Source organism: Marmota marmota, unplaced genomic scaffold, assembly GCF_001458135.2.
Source record: "Marmota marmota marmota unplaced genomic scaffold, marMar, whole genome shotgun sequence".
NCBI classification, from domain to species: Eukaryota; Metazoa; Chordata; class Mammalia; order Rodentia; family Sciuridae; genus Marmota; species Marmota marmota.
The window spans coordinates 20,483,327-20,509,273 of NW_026000249.1; the positions used below are offsets into that span (position 1 = coordinate 20,483,327).

Below are 25,947 nucleotides of genomic sequence, written 5' to 3' on the forward strand. Positions count from 1 at the left end.
TTGTTTTGTTTTGTTTCTTCCAAAAGCTGAAGGACAGAAACTACAAATAATTTTATGCTTCAGATATAAGCTGAAATAGTGGGAATGGCAGAAAATGTGTTTGGAAAGATGGGTCAGAACAGATTCTACAGATTGTTTGGGCCTGCATCTCAGTTCAAACACTTGCTAGCTGTATGATCCTGGACAAGGAGCTTCACCAGTTTGTGCACCCATCATTCTTCTGTAAAACTGAAAGCCGTCTAATACTTACAGAGTGTTGTTATAAGGATTATGTGATCTAAAATATAAAGTGCCTGGCAATATTTAGAGTTATCAACAGCACCATCACTTCCACCCCTATAATCAGAATCCAAGAGTTTGTATGAGGTATTATAAAGTCAGCTGTCTATAGGAAAGCAAATAACATAAATGAACAAAGAGGAATAAACTGAAAAGGATGCTTGCTTATCCAAAGCAGTGCTTCTCAAACTTCAGTGTACGAAGAATTACCTAGAAATCTTGTTAAGCTACTGATTGTGATTTATTAGATTCTGCATTTCTTAGCAATTCCCTGCTGATATGTGTGCACTGGACCAGAAACCACACTTTGAGTAGAAAGAGTCTGAAACATCTGCTACTCAGTTGCAGCTGATGGTGCCTAGAGAATGTAGAAATGAGTACCTAGTAACCTGATCTGAATTTACAAAAGAAGACCAAAATCCACATTTTAAAAATATGAATGCCCTCAATTTTTAAATGTTGCCAATTATTTCAACACAGTGCCTGCTCAAAAAAATTACATGCATTCAAGCTAGATTCAACTTGTGTGCACTCATTTTCCAAACTTGGGTGAATAAAAAGAAAGTCAAGGTCAAACAAAGTATGATGAGAAACTAGGGAAGTTCAAGTATAGATAAAGCAAGGGGACTGGATTTGGAACTGGAGACATCCTGAAGGTAGAGTGTGAATTTATGATCAGACTTTTAGCTCTGGTTTATATACATAAGCCAGATACATTTAAAAGTTGGCACACACTGTGAGGAGATTCTGAATCATATTAAAATTTTGTCTTTTAATTTTTTAGGAACTAAGGTTATCCGAAAAGCTGTTGGTTGAAGCTGAAAATTGAAAGCTATTTGGCTAGAGGAGCCTGAAATAGTGAGGAGCCAAAATTAAGGCACACTTAAGAGAAAACAGTTGTCTTACAGTGTGCATAGTCATATGAATTGCTAATGGAGAATTTCAAGAAGAGGTCCTACTAGGCCCACTTTAATGAATTAGATAAGGCTCATTTCTAATTAACAACATCCATTTGCATGCAGACAATGAACTAAAGTCTTTAAGCAACTATTTCTTCCCTTAAGTACATTTAGGAGTGCCTCGAATTATCTTATTTATACTGTTAATTTGCTTGGCAAACTAACACAGATCATATACAGGTAAACTTTGGTACAAAAATTCTGAAGTAAAGAGGTTTAAATGAGTAATAACTTACTGATTAAACATTAAGTCTTACATCAGAAGGGCTTTTAAGTATGCCTAGCCTTACTTTGAACTTCTATATACTCCAAAAGAGATTTTTTAAATGTCCTTGCAAAGGAATTATAAAAACATGGGGTTAGGAAAGATGGAGGAATGAAATGGACATCATTACCCTAAGTACATGTATAAAGACAAAATGGTGTGACTCTACTTTGTGAACAACCAGAGACATGAAAAATTGTGCTCTATATGTGTACTATGAATTGAAATGCATTCTGTCATGTATAACAAATTAGAGTAAATAAATAAATTTTTAAAAAAGTAATATAAAACTATTTCACCTGGAACTTCTTGCCAAAAAGGTGCCAATATTCCTTTGAGAAGGGGATACTTCTTATATCTCAATTTCTACATATGACTTGCCCCTAAACAAAACCATAGATATGTGGAAAAATGGTTAATTCCAAATCTGGGGCAGGGAAAATTCAAGGTGAGCTTGGGACAATTGAGCAGGAAGCTTTAAGGTTTAAGCTTTAAGGTTTAAGCTTTAAGCTCCCACTGGCCAAGAATAATAACAATAATTCATGACAACACTGAATAAATAAGAATCTATGAGTCCATAGTGACATCAGTAGAAAACAAAGTTTTTTTAAACAGAGCCAAGTCCGCTGGTAAATATAGGATCATGTCAGAATTAGGAAAACCATCAGTTTGCAAGCCTCAAATGTAACAGCTAGGTTAAAAAGTGGTTTGAAATGGATACTAACGCTGTTGGATGATATATTAATTTCAAAGAAAAATACAATTTGACAATGCAAAATTTGATGTTCATACACTTAACTGAGTGATAAAATTTAGCAGTATTTAGAATGAGACCACCTCATATTATGCATCTCTGTAGGTGATATAACATCAAGTATATGGTATCTCATATGAAGTATTCTTTTTTTAAAAAGTATTTTATTTCTTAAAAAATATTTTTAGTTGTAGATGGACACAATACCTTTATTTTATTTATTTTATATGGTGCTGAGGATAGAACCCTGTGCCTCTTCACCAGGGAGCTAAAACCCCAGCCCTCATATGATGTAGTCTCACAAAAAAGTTTGACTTGCATTTTTTCAAGTCTTGTCTAGACTCAACTCCCAGTTTATAAGAAAGTCAGAAACAGAGAATGAGCTAAATGATAACATGAGGGGGGAAAGACAGATAAAGCCAAAGAGGGGTATTTTTTGAAGGAACCAATATTTTTCAAATGTTAATTTTGGTATAAGATGTGAGAGAGCTATTTTTTATTGATTTTAGTTTTTAAATACATGACAGTGGAATGAATTACAATTCTTATTACACATATAGAGCACAATTTTTCATATCTCTGTATATAAATTATGTTCACACTAATTCATGTCTTCATACATGTACTTCGGATAGTGATGTCTATCACATTCCACCATCATTACTAACCCCTTGCCCCCTCCCTTCCCCTCCTACCCATCTGCTCTATCTAGAGTACCTCTATTCCTCCCATGTTCCTCCCCTACCCCATTATAGGACAGTCACCTTATATCAGAGAAAACATTCAGCATTTGTTTTGGGGGGATTGGCTAACTTCACTTAGCATTATTTTTCTCCAATGCCATCCGTTTACCTGCAAATGCCATGATTTTATTCTCTTTTATTGCTGAGTAAAATTCCATTGTGTATATATACCACATTTTTTTTTATCCATTCATCCACTGAAGAGCATCTAGGTTGGCTGCACAGTTTAGCTATTGTGAATTGTGCTGCTATAAACATTGATGTGGCTGTGTCCCTGTAGTATGCTATTTTTAAGTCCTTTGGGTATAGACCGAGGAGAGGAATAGCTGAGTCAAATGGTGGTTAGAAATAAAAAAAAAAAAAAGACAAATACAGGTTTGACTTATTGGAGAAATCTGAATATGGACAGGACATTAAGTAAAAATATAGCATTATCTTCATAAACAAACATGGCTATATATAGCACACCTATTTTCCAAGGTGATTCATGATGAAGTACTTAATGGGTTAAGTATAATGGTGTTTATAACTTGCAAATATATATGGTGAAATGTCAATAAGTATTCACTCAAAGAATTTAGAAGGAGGAGAGGAAAGTATATGGATACTCATTAAGCTATTTTTCAACTTCACTATATACTTGAAATTTTTTATTAAAAATTAGGGAAAATGAATTCAATAATAAGCTAACATTTCAATTTAAAGCATTATTCCTCGATGTATGTTACCACAATAATTACCTTATTTGTGAAATGAAGGAAGCCATATTGCATTTGTTTAAAATGAGAAGGAACTATCAGTTGTTGCAATAATGTTTTTATTGCTAAGATTTATAATACAGAGAATCCTCAATTTAGGAATTCCATTCACCAGCTTCTTGCTTCCCTCTCTAATTTAATCTTTTATCAACTGACATTATCCTAAGTACTCTGCATTATGTTGTCAGCAATCCACTACCTGAAAGTCTGTCTTCCCACATTCACTTGCCCAGTATATCTTCTAGAACATCCCAGAAAAAAGGAGTGTTTGAATATGTAACTACATATCAAATTGACTGAAATTATACTAAGATAGAGTAAGGCTCTAAGCAAATAAACAGACAGCTGGGTGGAAATATTTAAAATTATTGTTTTTATGTCTTGGGCCCCTTTGGTAAGTATCATGTCAGAATTAGGTAATTTGACAATTTGGCAAACACTAGGACTCCTTGGAGTAATGTTGTTAAATCTATATGTTTTTAAATCTAAAACAAATTTATGTTATAGTAATAAATGCACTGTTTCATAAACACATTAAACAATAGAAACTTGGGGAAGATCAAATAACTCCTGCATTTTTAAGTAGTTATAGTTAGAGATTATAAGTATTAGTCATAATAGGATGACTATAGTTCACAATATCCTATTATATATTTTATGAATAACTAGAAGATTTGATTATTATATATTGTATACAATGTATGAAAATATCACACTCTACCCCATAAATATGTATAATTATTATGTGTTAACAAAAATTTCTGAAAAAGGTTCAAGGAGTTAGAAAAATTAACTACAGTGATATAGTCATTATACACTCTCTATATGTATCTCATTATCACACTATTCCTCATAAATTTTTACAGTAATAATATAAATTTTAAAAGCATGAACAATATTTGAGATATATACAACTATAATATGATATGAAAATATCAGGATTTTAAAAGTTTTGCTACTATTACTGTGATTCAATGAGATTAGTGAAAACAAAGAGGTAATTGTTTTTTATGTATTCACAATCATGGCACCCCTTTAATTTTATACATGGAACCAAGCTAAAGAACTTTTGTACACAGGTTTGCTTTCTTTGAACTTAAGACTTCCCTTTATATCTGATAGGTTTTCATTCGTATCTCCTTGTTATGAAGATTACTTTGGTGGCAAAACATCACTGAACTCATTACTATCATATCTAAACATGTAGATTTTATCCAGTAACTCTACTATGTAATTGAAGCAAGTGAATTTTCTGTCTTAAATTGCACAGCTAATTGACTATATTTTATACTTCATTTGCTTCCATCATAGGATAACATTGATGAATGTCCAATGGTATTTAAATATTTCTGAAAATTTTCTTTCTAGTTCTGATATGCTGCATTCTCATTGAGACAGGGTAAAGGTTGTGTAGCTAAAATGGCTCCAAATAGTTTTTGTAGACTTTTTGCTTAAGTTACCCACTTTCTTTCATGTATGCCTATGGACTAAGATATGTTAAATATTTCTAGCAGCTGTATATAAGTACCATTACAAATGAAGAGCACTTTTGGCAGGTCAAATCGTATCAAATATTTTACCTGTGCAGTAAATAATTTCTCTTTTCTTCTATCATCTACTTGAATAGCACTGAATTCATGCCATTGATTAACAACAGTTTCATGATTACAGCCCTCTCACAATTGTTAGGCTAACATATTCTTTATGAAATATTATTTTATTTATTTATACTTGGGTTGCTTTTGGACACATGGAAATAGCTGTGAGTACATTGGGAGAATTGACATTTATGTTTTATTACATTTTTACTCTTCATAAAACTTTAAATGATATAAAAATCCTGAGGCCACAAAACTGATCTCAGTGGAAATTTAAATATACTAACATTTATTTTTAAAATGTAGCACAAAGTAGACAACTTTAAAAGCTGAGTTTAAAAACAAAAACCTCAAGGAAGCTGATCTTGACTTTTTAAAGCACAAAAGTGCAATATTTAATGTAGGTCAAAATATTTAAATAGGAGAGAATTTCTAACCAATTATTATAGCCAAATCCCTCGTGTAATTGACCTACAATTTGGATAATTTTTCACAATAGAGTCAGCATATACCTTTTTCTTATAAAATTAGGAGGATCTAAATTTCTAGAGCCTATTTGGTAAAATAGGCATATTGTCTCGTCTTTATTCATAAATTAAAACTTGCATTTAGAAACCAATGACATAGGATTGAAACTTATCAAACTGTTTTATGCATATACACATATGCCAACTTGAAGCTCACCATTTTGTATAATTAATATGCACTAATAAAAAGAGTCAATGACATATAACAACATTTTAAAAATTCAGGTGAGAGTTATCAGAGGAAATAGTAGTATGCTCTATTCAAATACTATGTAGTAAATATTTAAAAATGAGAAACAACTTTATACATATTAAAGAAAATCAATCTTCCAATTTAATCAACTTTATATATTAAAGATACATATTTTATACAATTATATTCAATTTTTCTAAATATTTTCATTTCTTACTTTACACCTGATTGAGCCTAGTTCAGAAATGACATTACACAGGTTTAAAACTGTTCATCATATAAACATATTAGTTATTCAAATAATGGAATACTTGTACAATTAATAGAAGGATTTCAATCTAGGAAAAAATATGTATGAATTTCCAAGAAAGAAGTTTAGTTACCAAGATTGGGTCTTTATTTTATGTAGTTAAAAAAAAGAATATTTTCTATACCCAGATATAACATAAAATATATATTTAGATGATGCTATTAGTATTTAACTTTGGCAAACTTTGTGTGTGTGTGTGTGTGTGTGAGTGTGTGTGTGTAGGTCAACTATATGTTTGTTTCATATAAGAATATGAACAATATCTACTTTTCAAATAATGCAACATAAGCAAAAATGGCAAGAAGAGGCGGGAAAAGGCAATGAATATAATTCCAAAACCTTCTTTCTAACACATCTTAACCAAAGATATTCAGCAATGAGGTATCTTAGTCTTGCATATTAAAATTCACCTATTATGAAAATGATAGGGAGGATGCAAGGGCTTGGCAATAGAACTGTTTTCATTGTTCATAACAATAGTCTCATTTGGTAAATAAAGGCCAATTTCTCCTTTATGAAATAAGAAACATTAGCATAAACAACTGGAAGCATAATACAACATTGCATTTATAAAATATCTATGCAACTGCAGTAGCATTCATTTGGCTTTCAAACCCTTCAATACACTCCAAGGTAAAGTTAAATGATGATTGAAAGCAACAATAATTTTGGGGGGTTTTGTTTTTCATTTAGATTTCAACACTTTTGGCCTAAACACCTTTTCAAGAATGTACTAACAAATGTAGTGAAACCTAAAGTAAATATTGCTTATAATCTTCTTTCATGAAATCTTTTTTTCTTTTTTTATTAATTTTTTAAAAATAAATGACTGTGGAATGCATTACAATTTTTATTATACATATACAGCACAATTTTTCATATCTCTGGTTGTATATAAAGTATGTTGACATCATTTCATGTCTTCATACATGTACTTTGGATAATGATCTCTATCACATTCCACCATCCTTGCTAATTCCCTGTCCACTCCCTTCCCCTCCCCGCCCCTGCCCTATCTAGAATTCATGAAATCTTTTTTAAAGGACAGGTTAAATCACTCTGTTTAAAATTTAGCATTCCTATTTTATGTATCATCCTACCTCTTTTTTCTTTCTGCCAGCTGTTTGCAGACCTCCTGCCACCGTAGATTCAGGCTTCCCAATTTTTCCTGCAGAATACTGGCATCTGTTTTGGAGGACTGTTGAATTATTTCTTCTCCAGTTGCATTCAGGGTTCTGACAACAGTTTGCCTCTGCCCAATGCCATCCTGGAGTTCCTGTAAGATACCCAAAAAGGCGAAACAAAAATGAAGCCCCACATCCTTTTATTTGAGAAAAGATTAAACAATGTGTTACCACATGCAGTTGTACTGGGAGAGAAAGAAATATAAAAGCTCCATGTGAAAGTTGTTCTATGAAACTGACATGCCCACATCCAAAGAATACAAGACAGAAAGACACCTTTTATGTGTTAGTAAAAAAGTGCCCTCTCAGTTCAGCTCCAGTTTTTATTTTTGTAAGCTTGTCAGTGAGAGAATGTTATAATGTCCTACAATTCAATTAGCTGGAAAACTTTTCAAGAGCAAATTCGATTTCTTGTCCCCACAAGGATGTTCCATGGTTAATAGTCTATGAAGTGTTGTAAAATTTAAATACGAACCAAGTATTTAGTTTTCCAAGTGATTGTCGATATGAGAGGTTAAAAAAGAATAAACATAGTTTAGCCATAGTATTAAAAAAACTCTAGAGACTTTAAAATATAACGAATTACTATATTAAAAAGAAATTTGTGTCAAATTCTGTTTATAATTGTGTCAAATTAACTGTTTATAACTTATCTATGTTATCTTGCATTATAAGGTCACATAAAGCTGAGAATTAATTTCTTTCAGGGATGGCCCATCAAAAAACCTCTAAGGTAAAATAATAAATTTTAAAATAGTCTATAGCCACCAGAACAATTTTATGAGTCATTGACAGGGTCAATTTAAATATCTTCTACTTTTTTATCGTGAATGAAATTTCAAGAATAACGTGTCAGAAATATTGTTTCACTAAAAGAGAGACTATTAAAACCAGGTACACATATAAATGAAAATGCCTTCTTACCAGTACATAAAAACAACAATCCCTCCTGATTTACCTTTTTGAAAAACATAACAGAATTTATAAGGCAATTAAAATAACACATGAGTAATCCAAAATTTAGAAATGAAATGGTACTTAAGAACTTGAGATACCTTCATATTTAAATTGTGTCCAGATCCTTATATTATTGAAATAATAATAAAATATGGAGAATGTTCTATCAGATATAAGGAAAATTATTGAATATTCTTATATTCCTCTACTCCTTGGTCCAGTATGAAGTTCATATCCCCAGGACATGCTTACCAAATAAATAAATAAATACATAATTTTGTAGGACAGAGTCAAGTCTCCCTTATACTCTCACTCCACATAACTTCTTGGCATTATTTTTTTTCCAATTTTCATATAATATTATTATTTTAATATTGGAACTTTTGTATCATATATCTAGCAATTAAAAGATTCCATAAATCAACAAATAGAATGTCAAGGACATGGTACCTTACAACAAATAAAAAGTATGCATAGTTTTTGAACCCTTCACAAGCTGTTTTGACCATTATCATGAGATGTGTTCTAGTAAATATGTGATATTTCCTTGCTCCCAATTGACTTTGGTCCATTGGTTATATCCTAGTCTTTACATTTTGTCTACTTCAGAGTTGCATGTGAGAGTTACTGCTTAGTAACAGGGGTATCAGTCATAAAAAACTGTGTTTATATTCCTATTATATCATGAATTCCTTGAGGTCAGTTATTTTGTCTTACAATTGTGTCTTACTTCTTAGTACAATACTGTACCTGGTATATGGGAAGTTTCAGTAAATATCTGTTGAGTGTATAAGTGAATCTGTTAATAAAGGAACTAGGGAAGGTAAGAAGAGAGAAAAGAATGGAGGAAAAAGGGAAGAAAGGAAAGGAGAGAGAGAAGGAAGGAAGTTCAATCTCATTATCCATATGGCATTATTTGTATTAATGAAATAGAGCACTTTGAAATTAAAATCCATTTCCTGATAACTGCTTTTACTTCTTGCTGAGGACAAACAGCAAGGAAGAAGAGAGTGACATGTTCTTTGGCTAACTAAATCTATATATGTATTTCACCTGACATTTGTTTCTATAAATTGTAATTATAACTGCTTCTGTGGGACCCACCAGTGGAGAAGCAATCTAACTGCTTCTCCCCAGTTTGATTAAACTGCATAAAGTTAATTTTCTTTTCTTCTCTGTTCACCTCTTTCTTAGGTAGGCAGAGTATCAAATCTGGCCAGCCCAGGATCCAGACAGGCTCCCTAGTTGGCTGCCAGTAACATTAATACCTCTCATTGGGCCTCCTAGAGATTTAAAAATATCAGCATAATTCTGTAGGTTTTAGGCAGTATATAATCTAGTTGATTAGACACGGTGGTGAATGATAATTTATTAAATTATGTACAGTACGATAGAGACAGCATACCATAAACAGTAGATCAGAAGGGGGAGAATCTCAGTAGGAAGATGAACAGGAAAGACTTCTGGGAAATTATGAAATTTAAAGAATGGGTAGGACTTAGGCACATGGAGGTTCAGGGACAGCAAGGGGATGGCTAAAGAGGAGACCTATGGTGTGCAATCTCTGTGATCTAATCAGGAGTATAAAGTAGAATTTGATGTCAGTGTATGAGAGCATGAGTTTAAGGAAAGGTTCAGCTGTGGGTATATACTGCAGCCTGGCAGAGAGGACTTTGATTTTTATTAAGGCCTTTATAGCTAATTTGAATTCAATAGATAACAACTCAGTTTTTAAATATGGGAGTATAAAGTTTAGAGCTGTGCTTCTGTATAATTCTGAGGCACAGTGCAGACTAATATCAAGGCAGGGAAACATGCAAAATAGCTAGGACAGGAGTCTTGTAGATTATAATTAGGACTAATACTAGATTTGACAATGGACCAAAAAGGAAAGGCTAGAAATAATATGAACTGTTAAGAAAGAATTGAAGGGGCTTTGAGTATACTGGATCATGCAAGCATGAGTGACTGCTGAAATGGAGAAAACTGCTTAAAACACAGAAGTCATTGAGAAGGTTAGAGAAGGGAAAGAGGGCTCAAATGAGTGACCTCAATGTTGTCCAATATTTACAATGATTAACTCATACTTTTAAAAATGCATGGGGCACAAATTAGATAGTTGACCTTCAAACTTTACTGTGCACAACAATATCTTTAAAATCTTTTTAAATTGCAGATTATGATTTAATAGTTCTGTAGAGTGGCTGAAATTCTGTATTTCTAACAAGTTCCAAGGGGATGATGATACTGCTGGTCCAGGAGCACCACTACTAGTAATAAGGTGATAGAGAAAATGCCTAAGAGTCTTTGTTAAATAATCAAGGAATTCTTATTGCTGGTTACAAGGTTATAAACTAAAGCTGCTTCAGAATTTTTATCTTGGCCTCCTTGCACTGTATTTTTGATCTTAGCCTTTTACATTGTGGCTGATCGCTATGGTGGCTTTCATGACCCAATTGTACAGCCAACAAGAGTTTTATTATTTCTGTTACTCAGATAACAGAGAGAATTGAATAGCTCAGAATGAAGCAATAACTTAAAATTGTTAGATCTAAATCTCATTTATATAGAATCCAAAATCAGGCCTTTAGATTTTTTTTTTAATTTTGTGAAAGAAGAGCCCACTAAATATTCTACTGCATTTGTGGGAGATTTAGTAACCAGGAGAAACATTTATAGTATATTGTCTACTGGGATAGAATTTTCAGTGATAAAACATAAGGAAGCAAAATAATGGAACAAAACAGGAAGTAAAAATTTGCATGTGGTGTTTTATAGTTAGCCTCTGAGCCAGAAAATAGATAGCATTTGATTTACAAAAGTAAACATAAAATCTCAATCAGCTTTGTTCATACAGTGAAAAGCAAAAATTAAATTTAATTCTATAGCTTTTAAATATTGTAAGCACTGAATTATTCATTACCAATGAAACTTCTAAGCTTTGATATAATATTAATATACTGTTGTCATAGGTATCCTTATCTATTTCTCTGGCAATTAACATCTAGTCTTAGTTTTAGAAAGAAAGAAAATCATAATTAAATCTATTGGATTATCCATCATAGTTAGAAAGCTTTTTGTGTTTTGATTCCAATATTAAAACATTCATTCTTAATAAGGAATGCATATCAGACTCCCCTAGGAGATTTTTCAAAACATAAAAGCCCAGAGTTCTACCCTAAGCCCTGAATCTCAGGGGGGTGGGGGAAGGAATGAAAGAAGGTGTACAAAACAGATTATAAAAGAAATGTAAGCTAGAAATGTGAAGAGGACAGGGGAGTAGGAGGAGTACTTTTTTTAAAGAATGACTGCATTATTCTTTACTTCTTTCATGGTTTTTTAAATTAAGATGTGCTTCTAAATTGCAGAAAGTGACACTATTATATATCTAAGTCCATCATGTCTGGTCAAACTGGGTGAAAGAGGAAATATAGGCAAGGAAGGAACTGCTACAGTTTTAGAGAGGGAAGGATATGAAAAAAAAAAGAAATGTATCTTTTATACAAATTTTTTTTTTCATAAATTTTTGAAAAGTATTATTTGTAAAAATTTCCAAAACTGTATAGAAACACAGCAAATGGAAAATAAAATGTGACAGATGAAGAAAAGGAAAAGGAATGAGCTAAGAAACAGTTATGAGAAATCGTAAAATGACAAATTGAATGAGCATTGTAGGAGATAAAGAACTGGCAAAAATGTACAAACTAAGGGAAAAAGAGAAAAATAGGAGAGACAAAATATGATTGGGAGAAAAGATAAAGACAGAGGGAAATAAAGTAAAGAAAAATGAATCTTCAATGAACAAGTAGATGTATGAAGAATTCAGTCCAAGAGTTTTTCTGTAACTCTGCTAGGAAATTATTTTGAGAGATCAATCATTACCTCAGTTTACAGACTGAGCAAGTAAAAACATGTAATAAAATGAACCTGTGGAGAGTTGTGAAACTGGCAGACAGTCACCAGGCTGTCTTCAGAGATCTTAATATGCATCAGAAAGTAACTATCAAATTTCATAAGATAATGAATTTTTGTTAGGAAGCAACACATATGGGTAAATACCCATGGGATACAATAAGGCACAGGGACAGGATACAGTTTAGTTCATCCATGGATTGGGTAATTCTACCCTGATGGAAGACCTTCTGATACTGACTGAGCATCTGATGAGGACATTCATAAAGATTAAAATATGGCTAAAATTTGGAAATTCATGAGTTGGAAAGAACAAAAGAGGGGCAAGAGTGGAAAAATTAGTAATATATACATATGTGTATGTATATATTTTCATATATTTATATACATAAAGCAGGAAGATGAGAAAAAAGTGAAACATGATTCAAAAACATGGCAATCATTTGTTTAGATGTGAAACATTCTTTTAATATTCTTTATACTTATTATTTGAATTTTACATATTTATGGGGTATAATATAATTATATGATATATGTATACAGTGTGCAATTATCAAATCAGGGTAGCTAACCTTTCCATTTCCTCAAACATTAAAATGTTTTTTGATTATTATACAATAATTGTACATTTTTATGAGGAAATGATAAATTTTAGGAAAGGTTGAAAATTGCAGCAATCAGAATCAAGGCAGAAAGGATCAGAAAGAGGAGAACAAGAATTGGGCCTATTCATTAACTCCAAGATCAAGTGGAACATCCCAGCACAGAGGGAATGTCTGAAATACCTCCACATCTTCTTCTCCCCTCTACTGTTGCAACTTGCTCTTTTGTCACCTCCTACTTGCAAACTGAGTTAGCTCTAACTCCTAGTAAGAGGGAATGGATTTCTGACTTCTTTGTGGGACAAACTCTGATGTAGTCACTCTAAATATTCCTTCTTGCTGCAGGTCCTATATGAGCTGAAAAAGGAGCTAAGTGATCCTCCTCAAAATAGGGTGTATATAAAATACTTCTACTTAGTGTCATTAATGTATATATTAGACTTTGTAGCTGGAGATAAAGTTGTAATGAAGGAGTGTTTTCTACTTTTCACCATATACACTATGTCTCCAAATTTGAACCGTATTACAGATTCACCTTCTAGCTGTGGACCTGCAGATCCTTTACTAGAAATTCACAAAATAAATCAAACTGAAGAGGAGCAGTCTTTGTAAGTGAACAAACAGAAATAAAAAGCATCTCTTTAGCCTCTTCTTTCTCCTAAACTTATTGTGCTTTCATTTCAGTAAACATTTATTGTATCCCATTAATAAATGCTGAAATCATATGCATGCTTTTGTTAAGTTTGTCACAGGTACTAGAATTAGGAGTTGGTCTTCTTAGATTTCATCTAATGTTCTCTTTTTCCTACGAGGTATAATAGTAGATATGTTCATTGGTACAATTCTCCATCTGTTCCTTATAATGTTTGCTATAAAAGAATAATAAGAATTCCTTCTAAAACTAGAATTAGACCATTTCTTTTCCAAAGCAGACATCCTGCTGATGAACTAAACGAAAATCATGTACAGTAGCAATTTATTTTAATGAGACATTTACCTAATATCAAATTACAAAGAAATTTCCTTTGGATGTGTTTATCTTATTCACATTTGTGATATATATGTTCATAATTATCACTAATAATGCACACCAAACAATAATAGTAGACACCAAAGGAATTCATTATGAAGTTTTCCAAGTACCACATAGTTTAAAAAGGTATTGCTAGCTTTTTTTTCCCTTTCTTTCCCATGAAATGATGCCCTGGGGGGGAGAGGGGACAAAAAACTTCACAAATCATATAGTCTTAAATTTCAAGCAGAGATTCAATGTAGTTTCAAAATAAAAAAATATATATGTTACATTTCTGCCTATAGGAATATGAAACTGGGGGCTTCATACTAAATCTGGCCTTAGACATATTCTTGAAGTAGACACTTGTTTAATAATTTGAATGCCTTTAGGTGGGGCATAAATGTATTCCACCATTCTCTAAAGGCAAATGAATAGTGTTAAGAAAACTGTTTTTATAAAGTACACAACTTTGCAAAGTGAATAGGTTTTAACATTGTTAAAAATCCAGTTAGCCCTCTTTAGGTTCACAGATTTATTCATTCCTTCTTGGTTTCTAAATCATTCATGAGAACTTCAGGGAAAATAACAGAATATTTAAGAGCTGTTTTTCTCTCCATTTACTTAAATTTGATAAAAAAAAAAAATTGGACTTTCTCTAATAAAAAAGGAAGCTCTTGTCCATAGCATGCTTGCTCTTTTATAACATGATCTTAGTTATAAAACACATGTTTGAGTCATATAATTCGTTCTACATAATTCCTAGTGTGGTTTTGAATATATGAGAGATATTTCAAAATGGAACATAGTGCACATAACTAAAACTGACTTTTATGACAGAGTATTTGAAAGGTGACATAGGTCATTTAAAAATTATTTATTTGTCTTCCTCTTGGAGGTGTTTTTAATAAATATTATCAGTAAATATTTATATTTAAAAGCCACTTGGTAGGTACAGAGTATGTATGTTTGCATTAAACCAGCAACCAAATTGTTTTTCTTAAAGCAAGGCATTTTGCATGTGGGATTGATTATAGACTGAAAATGATTAATTAAAATATATAATTCATTGTTTCTGAATGGGTTCTTAATAGTTGCCACACTTATCAAATATGTTCACTCTGTGATGTACTTTTTATTGAGCACTTCCTATTGTCCATGGCTTGTGCTAAGTCCTGGTTATTAATGACTGCAGAAGGAAGAATGGATTGGAGAAACTCTGGAATGAAAGCAGGGGAAATAAGTACAAAATATTATGGGAACTCAGATGAGGTATGATGCTAGCTTGAATTGGGGAGGACTGGGTTGAAATGGAAAGTAGATTGAACCAAATGATATTTTGGAAGTAAATAGAAAGGATTGAGCTATGCATTGAGTAAAGAAATGAAGAAAATATATCAGTTGTGTGCACTGGTCCAGAGCTTAGAAGAAATACTCAGAACAAAAAATATAACAGATTATTAATGGCAGAAGGAAATCTAAGCTTCCTGGTGTGGGTTTGGCTCTCAATGTAGGGGGGTTCTCCATTTTCATTCAAATTATTGTAAGAAAATTCAGAATTAAAAGTCATAACCTAAAAATATTTTGTGATTCCCTGAATATTTATGATAACCATTTAATAGGAAAATCAGGATATTAATTTTATCAATACTATCCCTTTTATATCTACTATATTTTATTTTGATTTGCCAACAGATGGATAAATTAGTATCATGATGGGCATAATGTTGAAAGTTGAAAGGAGTATGATTCCCTCACAAATGAGAAAGAATATAAAAGAATATTATTCTCACAAAGCTGCTTGTACTTTGCTATCACAACTTCTACTCATTCACTGGTGAAAATCAATAGTCAAATATGATTTACAAATATAATGGTGCTATTATATAATAGATGAGGAAATAAACTCATGCCTTAAAACTTCATCTATTCTGTATTTTTAAAAATTAGTGTTTTCAGATATACATAAAAGTGGAATTCATTGTGGTATATTCATATATTTACAAAGGGTAATTTAGTAAATTTCATTCCACCATTCCTCCCTTTTCTTGTCCCTCCTCCTCTCCTTCAATCCCCCCTTCATCTACTCCACTTTCCCCTATTTTCATAGAATTCCCCACCATTTTATTACTTACTTTGGTCTAGCTTCACATCTATTTTTATAGAATTCCATCTGCTTTTGCTATACCACAATATAAAAATAACTGTTTAATATAGATAAATAGTTCAGTGCAGGTGAGTAGTGTCTCCAATGACATTTACTCTAACAAATAATTAAGGTAACTACTCTCTATATGGTCCTTTATAATGATAAATAAACTGCATCATCTCATGGACACAGAATTTTATGGGAGAGAGTACAGCAAGCAAATAACTATATACAATGTTCTGTTATGATACAACTATGGAGACTTTGAGAACAGGATAGAAAAAATTAATTGTGTGATCATGTGTGATTGTTGGTGTGTGTGTGTGTGCATGTGTGTGTATGTTTGGGGAGAGAGTAAGGAAAAAACAGAGAGGTTGTGGTAATTATGATTATAAATGTCTTGAGGACAGATTTTTTTCCCATTTCCTATATTATCAGGCAGAGTGTTGAGCACTCTTTAGTTTGATAATTGCTTGAGAAATGTGTTTTGATAAATTGAGCAGAAATCTAAGCAAGATATCACAGTCCCCTTGATTAGTTTCTCATTTGGGAAATGCTGAAAAAGTAAATTTTAGGGATATATACAACACCCCAGAATAGAAAAACACATGAAAGAATAATTGAGTTTTGTCCAAGTTTCATCACTTACCACAAATAACAAGTTATTAAGGAAAGGTTTAGTTTCTCAAGCTGTTGAGAATGGAAAGGCCCAGAAATAAGATAAAGAGGGATAAAAACAGATCTCTGTGTCTAACATCAATTAATTGACTTTAAGCATTTAGTTTAGATTACAGAATCCCCAAGATATTCACTAACATTCCACATCTAAGCATGTGGTGGGTATCAATAAGCCTTATATGTCTCTCTCCCAACTTATGAAGGAATTAAACATAAGCTACAGTTTTTATTCGAGCCTTAATTTTTGAGGTTAGGTTTTTTATTTTCTAACTCATTATCTTTTTGTATGGTAATGGAAATAGATGAGAAGAGATTATCGTAAAAACAATTATACATCCTTGTTGAGTGGACATTCCCTCTTCAAACTAAAAACATTAGGGACAAGAATTGATTCTTTCTCTGTCATTAGCATATTTCTACAATTTCAATAATCTTTACCTTTATGAATAATATACAAGCATGAGGAATCTAAGAATAAACAGAGGACTTAAGCATGTCTTCTGTGAAAAATTCCACATTCATCCAAATGAGTCACTAAAAGTTTAGGGATAGCTATAAAAAGAGGTGAAAACTAATTATGGCAGGTTTGACTTCCTTAACAATCTAAATTGTTTAAAGGAAAAGATGCTATTATCACATGTAAATGTTTTCTAATTTTTTATTCCTAATGATGCTTCCCTTTTAAACTACCACTCAGCATCATTTTCATTTGCAAAACCTCAATGAAAATATTTTTCAAGTTTACATTAATATTGCCCCTGGAACTGCTCTCTCTTGTCTCCTTCACTATTTGAATGACATCTGCATTATCCTACCTACCAGGCTGGAAATTATCAAATCATCTATGTTTTATATGATTTTCTTTCTCCCAATCTAAGTTCTATCTTACTGAACCTACTTGTTCTACTTCTTGCTCAGTTGATTTCATCATCATCACTTTCCCTTTAGTCTGGGTGTCATTACACTTCATCTATGTTACAAATAAGTTCTCCTAATTGTTTTCCCTCAAACTGTCTAACTACTTAACATTGTACACATTTTTCAGATTACTCTTCCTGGTGGATAGTTATACCGGTGGATTTCCTGCTTGAAAATTCACACCAAATACTCAGTGCCTACCTATTACAGTGCAAATAGCTTAGATATCATTGAAAACCTCATAGAATACCTGAAGTAACCTTTCTAGGCTCGTCAAAAAGAGTTGCCAATTTTTTATTCACATATCAGTACAACTGGTCAACTGAATTTGAATGGGGATGCTTTGATCATTCCCTAGACTTTTACCCATTCTCTCTGCTCCATGATGCACGTTCTTATTTCTACTTATGGAATACTTTCACTCTAATCCTCTAGAGTAGGAACTTCATTACAGCAGAAACCATAGCTCTTTTTCTCAAGCTAGTGCCTAGAAAATGCTTGCTACATGAAAGAGTAAAAAATACATTCATTACATTGATAAATGAAAATGCATCCTAAATACTATTTTTCATATGAATAAATTCTTGTCTAAAAGTTATTTGTCCTATAAAATACTACCACACCTGGAATGTGTCTCATTTATGGTTATTTTCTGAATCTATAGAATAAACTTCATTATTTTGTTTGTCTTTAGTGCAGGAACACTGTCTTTTTTAGCTCTGAGTCATACTATGGGACTCAGTTTTTTGACTAAATGACTACATGAATTAATGAATCTTTTATTGTGTATTGTGAAATGGCAAGATTTGGGGGCATGCTGAAGGCATATCTAAAAGCATAGCAGATGTGACATAAATCACAATTAAATTATATTTCTGTATTTTTAAATACCTAGCAGGCTTCTAATAAAAAATTTAGTGTCAATGGTTCTGAAGAGACTATTGTTAGCAGCTGGTCAAAGAAAATTAAAATGTTCAGCACTTCATATTAGTGACAAGGATACCAATAATACAGTGCTTTTACAGAGCCAGTGTACTTTTTCCGGAGCAGGGACAATGCATTCCAATAGTGTATATAGAGAAAACAAAAAATAAAGGAAACTGAATACCAAAATATTTATGATTCCCAAACTCCTGGTTATACCAACAGTTAGAGTAGCTGGCACAAATATCCATGAGAGACATAACTCTGAGTTCAAGCAAAGGTTTATTGACACAGAATATCTGCCAGGCCACCTTTTGGTAAGATGCAGCAGCCAGTGTCATTTTAATGGAAACTTAAATATTTTGGATGAGGAAAAGTAGAAAGCTAGAATTGACTCTGGGTACAGGTGGTTGGGTAACAATAGTTTTTTTGTGTGTGTGTTTAGGGACCTTGGTTGGGGTTATTGTAATGGGGTATCTTAAGGTTTTTTTTTTTTTTTCATCATATAACTTTCAGTTTCTGGTCAAGATAGAGTCCCAGAACCAAGATGGAGTTACTAATGTTTAGGGACCTAATACAAATGACTTCAAAATCATATTACTTTCACCCAGTGAAAAGAAAGGCACAACCTTGCACAGACATAATCTATGTGAATGGCAAATGGATACACAAAAGGATGCTTAATATTGTTAGTTGTTAGTTATCAGAGCAATAATTTTTGCTGATATGTGGAAGCAAACATACAGTAAGGGGAGAGGGGAAGAATGGAAGTTCAGTGGATTAAACAATGGAGAATGAAGAGAAGGGAGGGGGAATAGGAAAAGGAAAGACTGTGGAATGAATTTGACATAATTTTCCACACATATGAATACACTGCAGTGAAACCCACCATCATGTACATCCACAAGAATGGGGTCCTAATTAGAATAAGATATATTCCATGTTTGCATAATTATATAAAATGGATTCTACTGCTATGTATAACTACAAAGAGCCAAAATCCCCCCAAATTTAAACCACAACAACATGCTATTTCATATTTTGTAAGTTGAAAAGAATTAAAATCACTGACAAGATTAAAGTTTGAAAAGGGAGCTCTTTACCATTACTAGTATCATTATAAAATGTCAGAATCACTTTAGAAAAAATGTTTGGTAATATCTTATAATGTGAAATATTTGACACAGTCTTTTCACATCCATGTATTATTCAAAATAAATTAAAAAATGTTCTCATAAAAAAACCTTGGGCACATGCTCATAGTAGCTTTATTCATAATGGCACCAACCAAAAAAACCCTGAATATCCATTTGAAGGAGAACAGAAAAATGTGGGCATATATATGTATGTATGAATGTGTGCCCACATGTATATTTTATTTATATATATGTTACATATATGTATGCATATATGTGAATGTTAATCAGCAATAAAAAGGAATTAACCATTGGTGCTTGCCATACATGGAAGAATCTCAAAAAATAGTATACTGATCAAAGTAATAAATGTTGTATGATTCCATTTACATGAATTTAAAACAAAAAAACATAATTTATGGTGGTAGAAATCATATCAGTAGGTGCTTATAATGGCTGAAGACTGGCTGAAAGGAAGCATAAGGAAACTTTCTCAGGTGACCTAAGTGTTTTATTTTGTAATTGAGATGTCAGTTTTGTGAGTAAAAGCACATGACAAAATTGACAGATTGAGTGCTTAATATCTGTGAGTTTGCTAGTTCTATGGACATCCTCCTATATTTCCTCATATAATCAGTACAACCACATCCAGTAACAAAGCATAGAAAATATATCAGATGGCCAAATCTGAATATTACACAAACATATATCGACATGTTGAAATCATGCAGTAAATGAAACAGGTTCAAATTTTATATAAGAATAAGTGCTTCATCCCCTTGCAAATAAATCTATTCCATTTTGCCTCAATTAAACAAAACTAATGTTATTCTCATATGCTTAACAGTGCTCACTTACACATTACCTTAGCTGTATCAACAGTAAGTACATCCAATAAAATTAAGTTCTTTCTCTCTTAAGTACATATAGACTCTTCATGTACAAGAATAGAACTGAGACCCAGGTTGATCTCCATACTGCAGAATTAAAAAGGTTTCACAATCTAAATCAGGTTACATGAGGACAGACTTAATGAACCAACAAGGATGGTATATTATTCTCCCTTTTATCTCCATACACAATAATCACATTGGATAATCTGTAAGACAAGTAAAGTGCCATCTGTCACTCAGGACTGTATGTATGTATGTATGTGTATGTGTATGTATGTAAGGAAGGGAAAATACAATGAGTCCATGATCTTAAATTCTAAAAAAGAAAGTGGATCAAAAAGACTGGGAGGTTTTTAAGAACCAAACTTTGAGAGTATGAAGGTGAATTGTACTAATGAATATAAAATAATGAGTGACATGTAATGAGATATGTGCCATTATATAAGGGATCCCCAAATGATGTCAAATTCTAGAAGAGTTTGAACATGGGATGAAATGAGGGACACATAAGCATGATATAGAACCACATAAGCTAAGAAGAAAAGTCAAGCCTGAAATGAATTAAGGTTTGTAACAATGTTAAAGTTAATATTCAGGGCCTTTTTATTTCTGTTTAGAAAAAGAAGAATCAGAAAGATGAAGGTTTACTGATTGGGCAGAAGGAAAAAAGTTAGGGATAGAGATGACACAGAAAGCAGAACTGCTTGGCTCCTTCTGCTTGTCTGCTCTGTCAAGGAGTATGTTCATCAGACTGGAAAAGGCATAACCGTATGAGGGAAATGAAGCCCAAAATAGGTGAAGGAATTTTAAAAGAACACCTTGCTGCTCTAAATGAGCTAAAATCTCTGGCCCCAGACCAATTATATTCCAGGGAAATGAGAAAGCTTGTACAACACAGTCCTAACCTGCTGTCACTGGTCTTTGAGGAACTATGTTAACACTGAAAATGGGCAAACGTCATCCCAATTTTTAAAAATAGGAAGAAGTCACCAAAGTTGCTTTCCGTCTATTCCTGTTAAAGAGCATTTCTGGATGACTGAACAAAGAGCAAACATATACTCATTAACAAATACAACGTGGAGGCAGCTAAATTGTATTTGTATGACAACTTGTTCATATGGTGGACAAGAGCTCCTATGTTTTGGGTTTAATCCGTTTTGCAGTATGAAAATTGGATTTCACATTTTTAACAACTTAAAAATAACTTATTTCTTTCAGCTAATAAAAATTTCCTCAGTTCCTAAAATGAGGTAACTATTTAACTACTTCAATGTGTTCCAAAAGAGCAGCATGATGTCCAATTGCTCACCATTGGAACAAGTTTGAAGTCCTCTGATAACCTACTGCATGAACCATTTTATATATTTGGCATGGCAACAATATGTTTGCTTTAGAAAAGAACAGAATAAGAAGAATTATAGGGGAGTTGAGAAATCTACATTGGAGGGAGAATCTTCAAAAGAAAAATATTTTAGAGCTAGACTCTATGAATATTCAGAAAAAAATGTTAAAGGCAGTTTTATAAAATGACATGATTATTCATTTTAATTCATTTTATTTTGAATATATTTTCACAAATTAAGTAGTACAGTTTTATAATCAGAAAGAAAATGCTATGTTTATTTAGGAAGTAAATTAATATAATCTAACACAAACAAGATATTTTTTATGTGGATATTTTACTCAAGAGCGAGAAAATAGATAAATTAATCTTTTCCAGTACTATATTTTAATCATTTAACTGCAATATTTTCAAATAAGGTTGTCTATTTTTGTTAACAATGGTAGCAGCACTTGTAAGTTACTACCACAATTACTTAAGTAGATACTAAAGTTCCTTTATGGATATAACCATATGTGGTAGGCAAAATATATCCAAAAACATGAATAACATTTCATTTCTCAAGTAAGTTGTTAAGATCTTCTAATATCATCAGTTGATAGTTCTCTTTAATGGTATGTTTCTGTATATTAGGTTTGAACAAATTAATGTGTACAATAAAAATTTCTAAAGATAAAAATTTGTTTTAAAAGTTGTTAAAACAGTCATATTTTTGGGTTGGAGATGTCACTTAGTGGTAGAGCACTCAGCCAACATATACAAGGCCCTGAGTTCAATTCCTAGCCCTGCAAATAAGTAAAAAATAAAAATGCAAATCTTTTTTTTTTAAATGCCATGTTTTTAATTTACTTGATGCACTGTGGACATGGTGAGTTAAATCAAAAAACAAACAAACAAAAACAAAACAAAATAACAAAGAAACAAACAAACAAAACAGAGACAGCTGGGAGTAGTGGTGTACACCTGTAATATCAGTGATTTGGGAGGCCAAGACAGGAGGATCTCAAGTTCAAGGTCAGTGTCAGCAACTTAGGAAATTCCTAATAAAATTGGTGAGACCCTGTTTCAACATAAATAGAAAATATAAAAAAGGGCTGTAGCTCAGTGTTAAAGTGCCCCTGAGTTTAATCCTTAGTACAAATATAAAAAATAAAAACAGAGAGAAGAGAGGAGAACTTAAAATTTCAAGATGATATTATTTTAGGGAAATGACTAAAAATAGCATTAATTTTATTTTGCTTTATTTATTCATTTATTTTTGGTACTGTGGATTGAACTCAGGTGCACCTAACCACTGAGCTATATCCCCAATGCTTTTTAATTTTATTTTGAGACAGGGTCTTCCTAAGTTGCTTAGGGACTTGCTAAGTTGCTGAAGCTGGCTTTGAACTTGCAATCTTCCTGCCTCAGCCTCCCAAGCCACTGGGATTTCATGTGTGGACCACTGTGCCTGGCTTGTAGATGTATTTTTGACATTCAGAATAGAAGAGTAATAGTATTTGTCATAATTTGGAGGTGTTACCTCAAAACTCTCACTCCATATCATCCTTTTTTGCATTTACCTTTCTGTTTGTTATTAATATAAAGCTTTATTCTTTATCTCCCCTGGTCCAATTTTTCTATTAATATTTCATTTTATAGTTTTGAAATTTTGTTATACACTGTCTCAAATCCTTTGTGGATTGAAAAAATGTATAAATCAATAAAGCCTAAAACTCAATTTGCTCCTTTAAATAAGCACTTCGGATGTTTTAATCAGAAAAAAAAAATAAGGCTAGCTTCATATTTGACATTTAAAGCAATATAATATTCCTAACATGAAAAAAATTGTAAGAAAAAAGAGGATAAGGATCAACCTGAGATATTTGTGATGCATTCCAGATTTAGTAACAACATACGAATCTATATATACCTACTCATCTCCCCAGTATACTCTTTTATTACAAATCAGCAAATACATTTCCCATATAGAAATACTGACAGTGTCAAATAGACCAATATAGAATAATGTGAATCAAAAGAATGAGAACTATAAACCCAGAAAGTTTCAAGATGATACAGAGAGGACCACAGCATCTGTAGATTGGGTTGCATGTTTTTGTAAAGCCTTTACATTATAATGTCATGCTGACATGATTCTTGATAATGTATTTAATGGTTAAAGTATGCATAGTGAACATTTTTGTAGAGCTTATTGAATCTAATTTTCTGTTTTCCTTTGAAACAAGAATGTGAATGATGCAATTTTGGTGTTTCTGTTGTTAAACTTAATGAAAATTCTGTCCACTATCAATCAAATGGATCTTTTATTTTTTTGTTGTCCAAACAAATATGCTCAAAAGTAATTTATTTTTATTGAAAAATCCTCTACTAACATGCTCGAAAAAAAGCCACAAACAAGGCTCTAATTTCTTTCAGATGCACCTGCTGGCAAGATATACACTGGGAAGGAGTGGGTAAAGGAAGTCTGATTCTTACATTTATGGAATCTATGGAATCCAGCTTATGTAGATGAGCCAAGTGTTATACAAACGGACATATTTTTAAACTATCATGTTTCAGTAAATAATATTGGCCAATGTTCAGAAATGAATATAAGCACAATACTTCTTTCTCTATAAAAATAGAAGTTTGAATGAGACTTGTTTGAAATATTGCTGCAACTGTGTGATGCTTTCACTGGGGAACAGTAATGTAGAATGATTCGCCTCCGTGTGTTCTTTAAATAATAGGCCATGCTGTGATAATGACGGGTCAGCAAACCACATTGCATAGCATAAACTCAATGATATATGCAGAATACTTTTATTTTCCAAGTATTTAAAAATCATTCTATTTTGAAGATAATCATATGAATTAGAACCAGTGTGAAAGAATCAACGTGGTAATAAGTTATTATAATTTATTTCAAGAAGAAAAGAATTCATAAAAATAGAAGTTAAGAATTCAGAAAAGAGCCATAAACATAAAAAAATTATTCTACCATTCTTAATTTAGCATCAGAAGGTAATTTGTTTGAATCTTTGCTTTTTACAACTGAGAATCAAAACCAAAATTTCTGCATGATGTTTTAGCATTCTTACTACATACCAGTGTTTTTTGTCTGCCAGTTTTAACAATATTAAGAAAGCTATGGTTACTGTAGGTATAGCTCAGTGGTAGAGCACTAGCCTAGCATGCTTGCAGCCCTGGTTTCCATCTCCAGGATTGGAAAGAGAAAGAAAGGAAGGAAGGAAAGAAAGAAGGATGGAAAAAAGGAAGGAAGAAGTGGCCTACTGTTTAGCATAGATTAACTTGACAGAGCTCTTACATGCTCAGTTAAACACTGACATTTACATTTAAAAAATATTTTGTAGTTGTAGATGGACACAGTACCTTTATTTTATTTATTTAATTTTTATGTGGTGCTGAGGATTGAACCCAGTGCCTCACATATTCTATGCGAGCATTTTACCACTGAGCCACAACTCCAGTCCTGTCATTTATATTTTAATTGACAATCAACATTAACACTTTAGCTCTAGATATTTATTTTTATTTAGAAATATTTTATTTATAAATAAAATTATAGTATTTATTTACAAGAATAAGCAGATTAATTAATTTGTTCAATAAATATCAATTGACTGTACTGCATCTGGCATACAAACAGCTCCTAACCTTATGACATTTGAATTTGGGTACAAAGGATAAACAAACATATACATACACAGAATAAATATAAATTGTGATAAGCACCATGAAAGAAAAGCATAAGGAACTGTAAGAGAAATGATGGATAAAAATGGCCAACAATTGAGATACTGTTAGAGTATGTTTTAATTTTAGATGAAAATGGGATATGTGCTTAAATG

General features: G+C 32.2%; 1 protein-coding gene across 1 annotated transcript in view; it reads right to left on the reverse strand.

Annotated features, from left to right (window-relative positions):
- Dmd (dystrophin) overlaps window positions 1-25,947 on the reverse strand; it is a 1,737,386-nt gene that overhangs the window by 860,942 nt on the left and 850,497 nt on the right. The window contains exon 40 of the mRNA XM_048796385.1: window positions 7,487-7,662. Coding sequence (XP_048652342.1) covers window positions 7,487-7,662 — 176 coding nt within the window. The remainder of the gene's footprint in view (window positions 1-7,486; window positions 7,663-25,947) is intronic.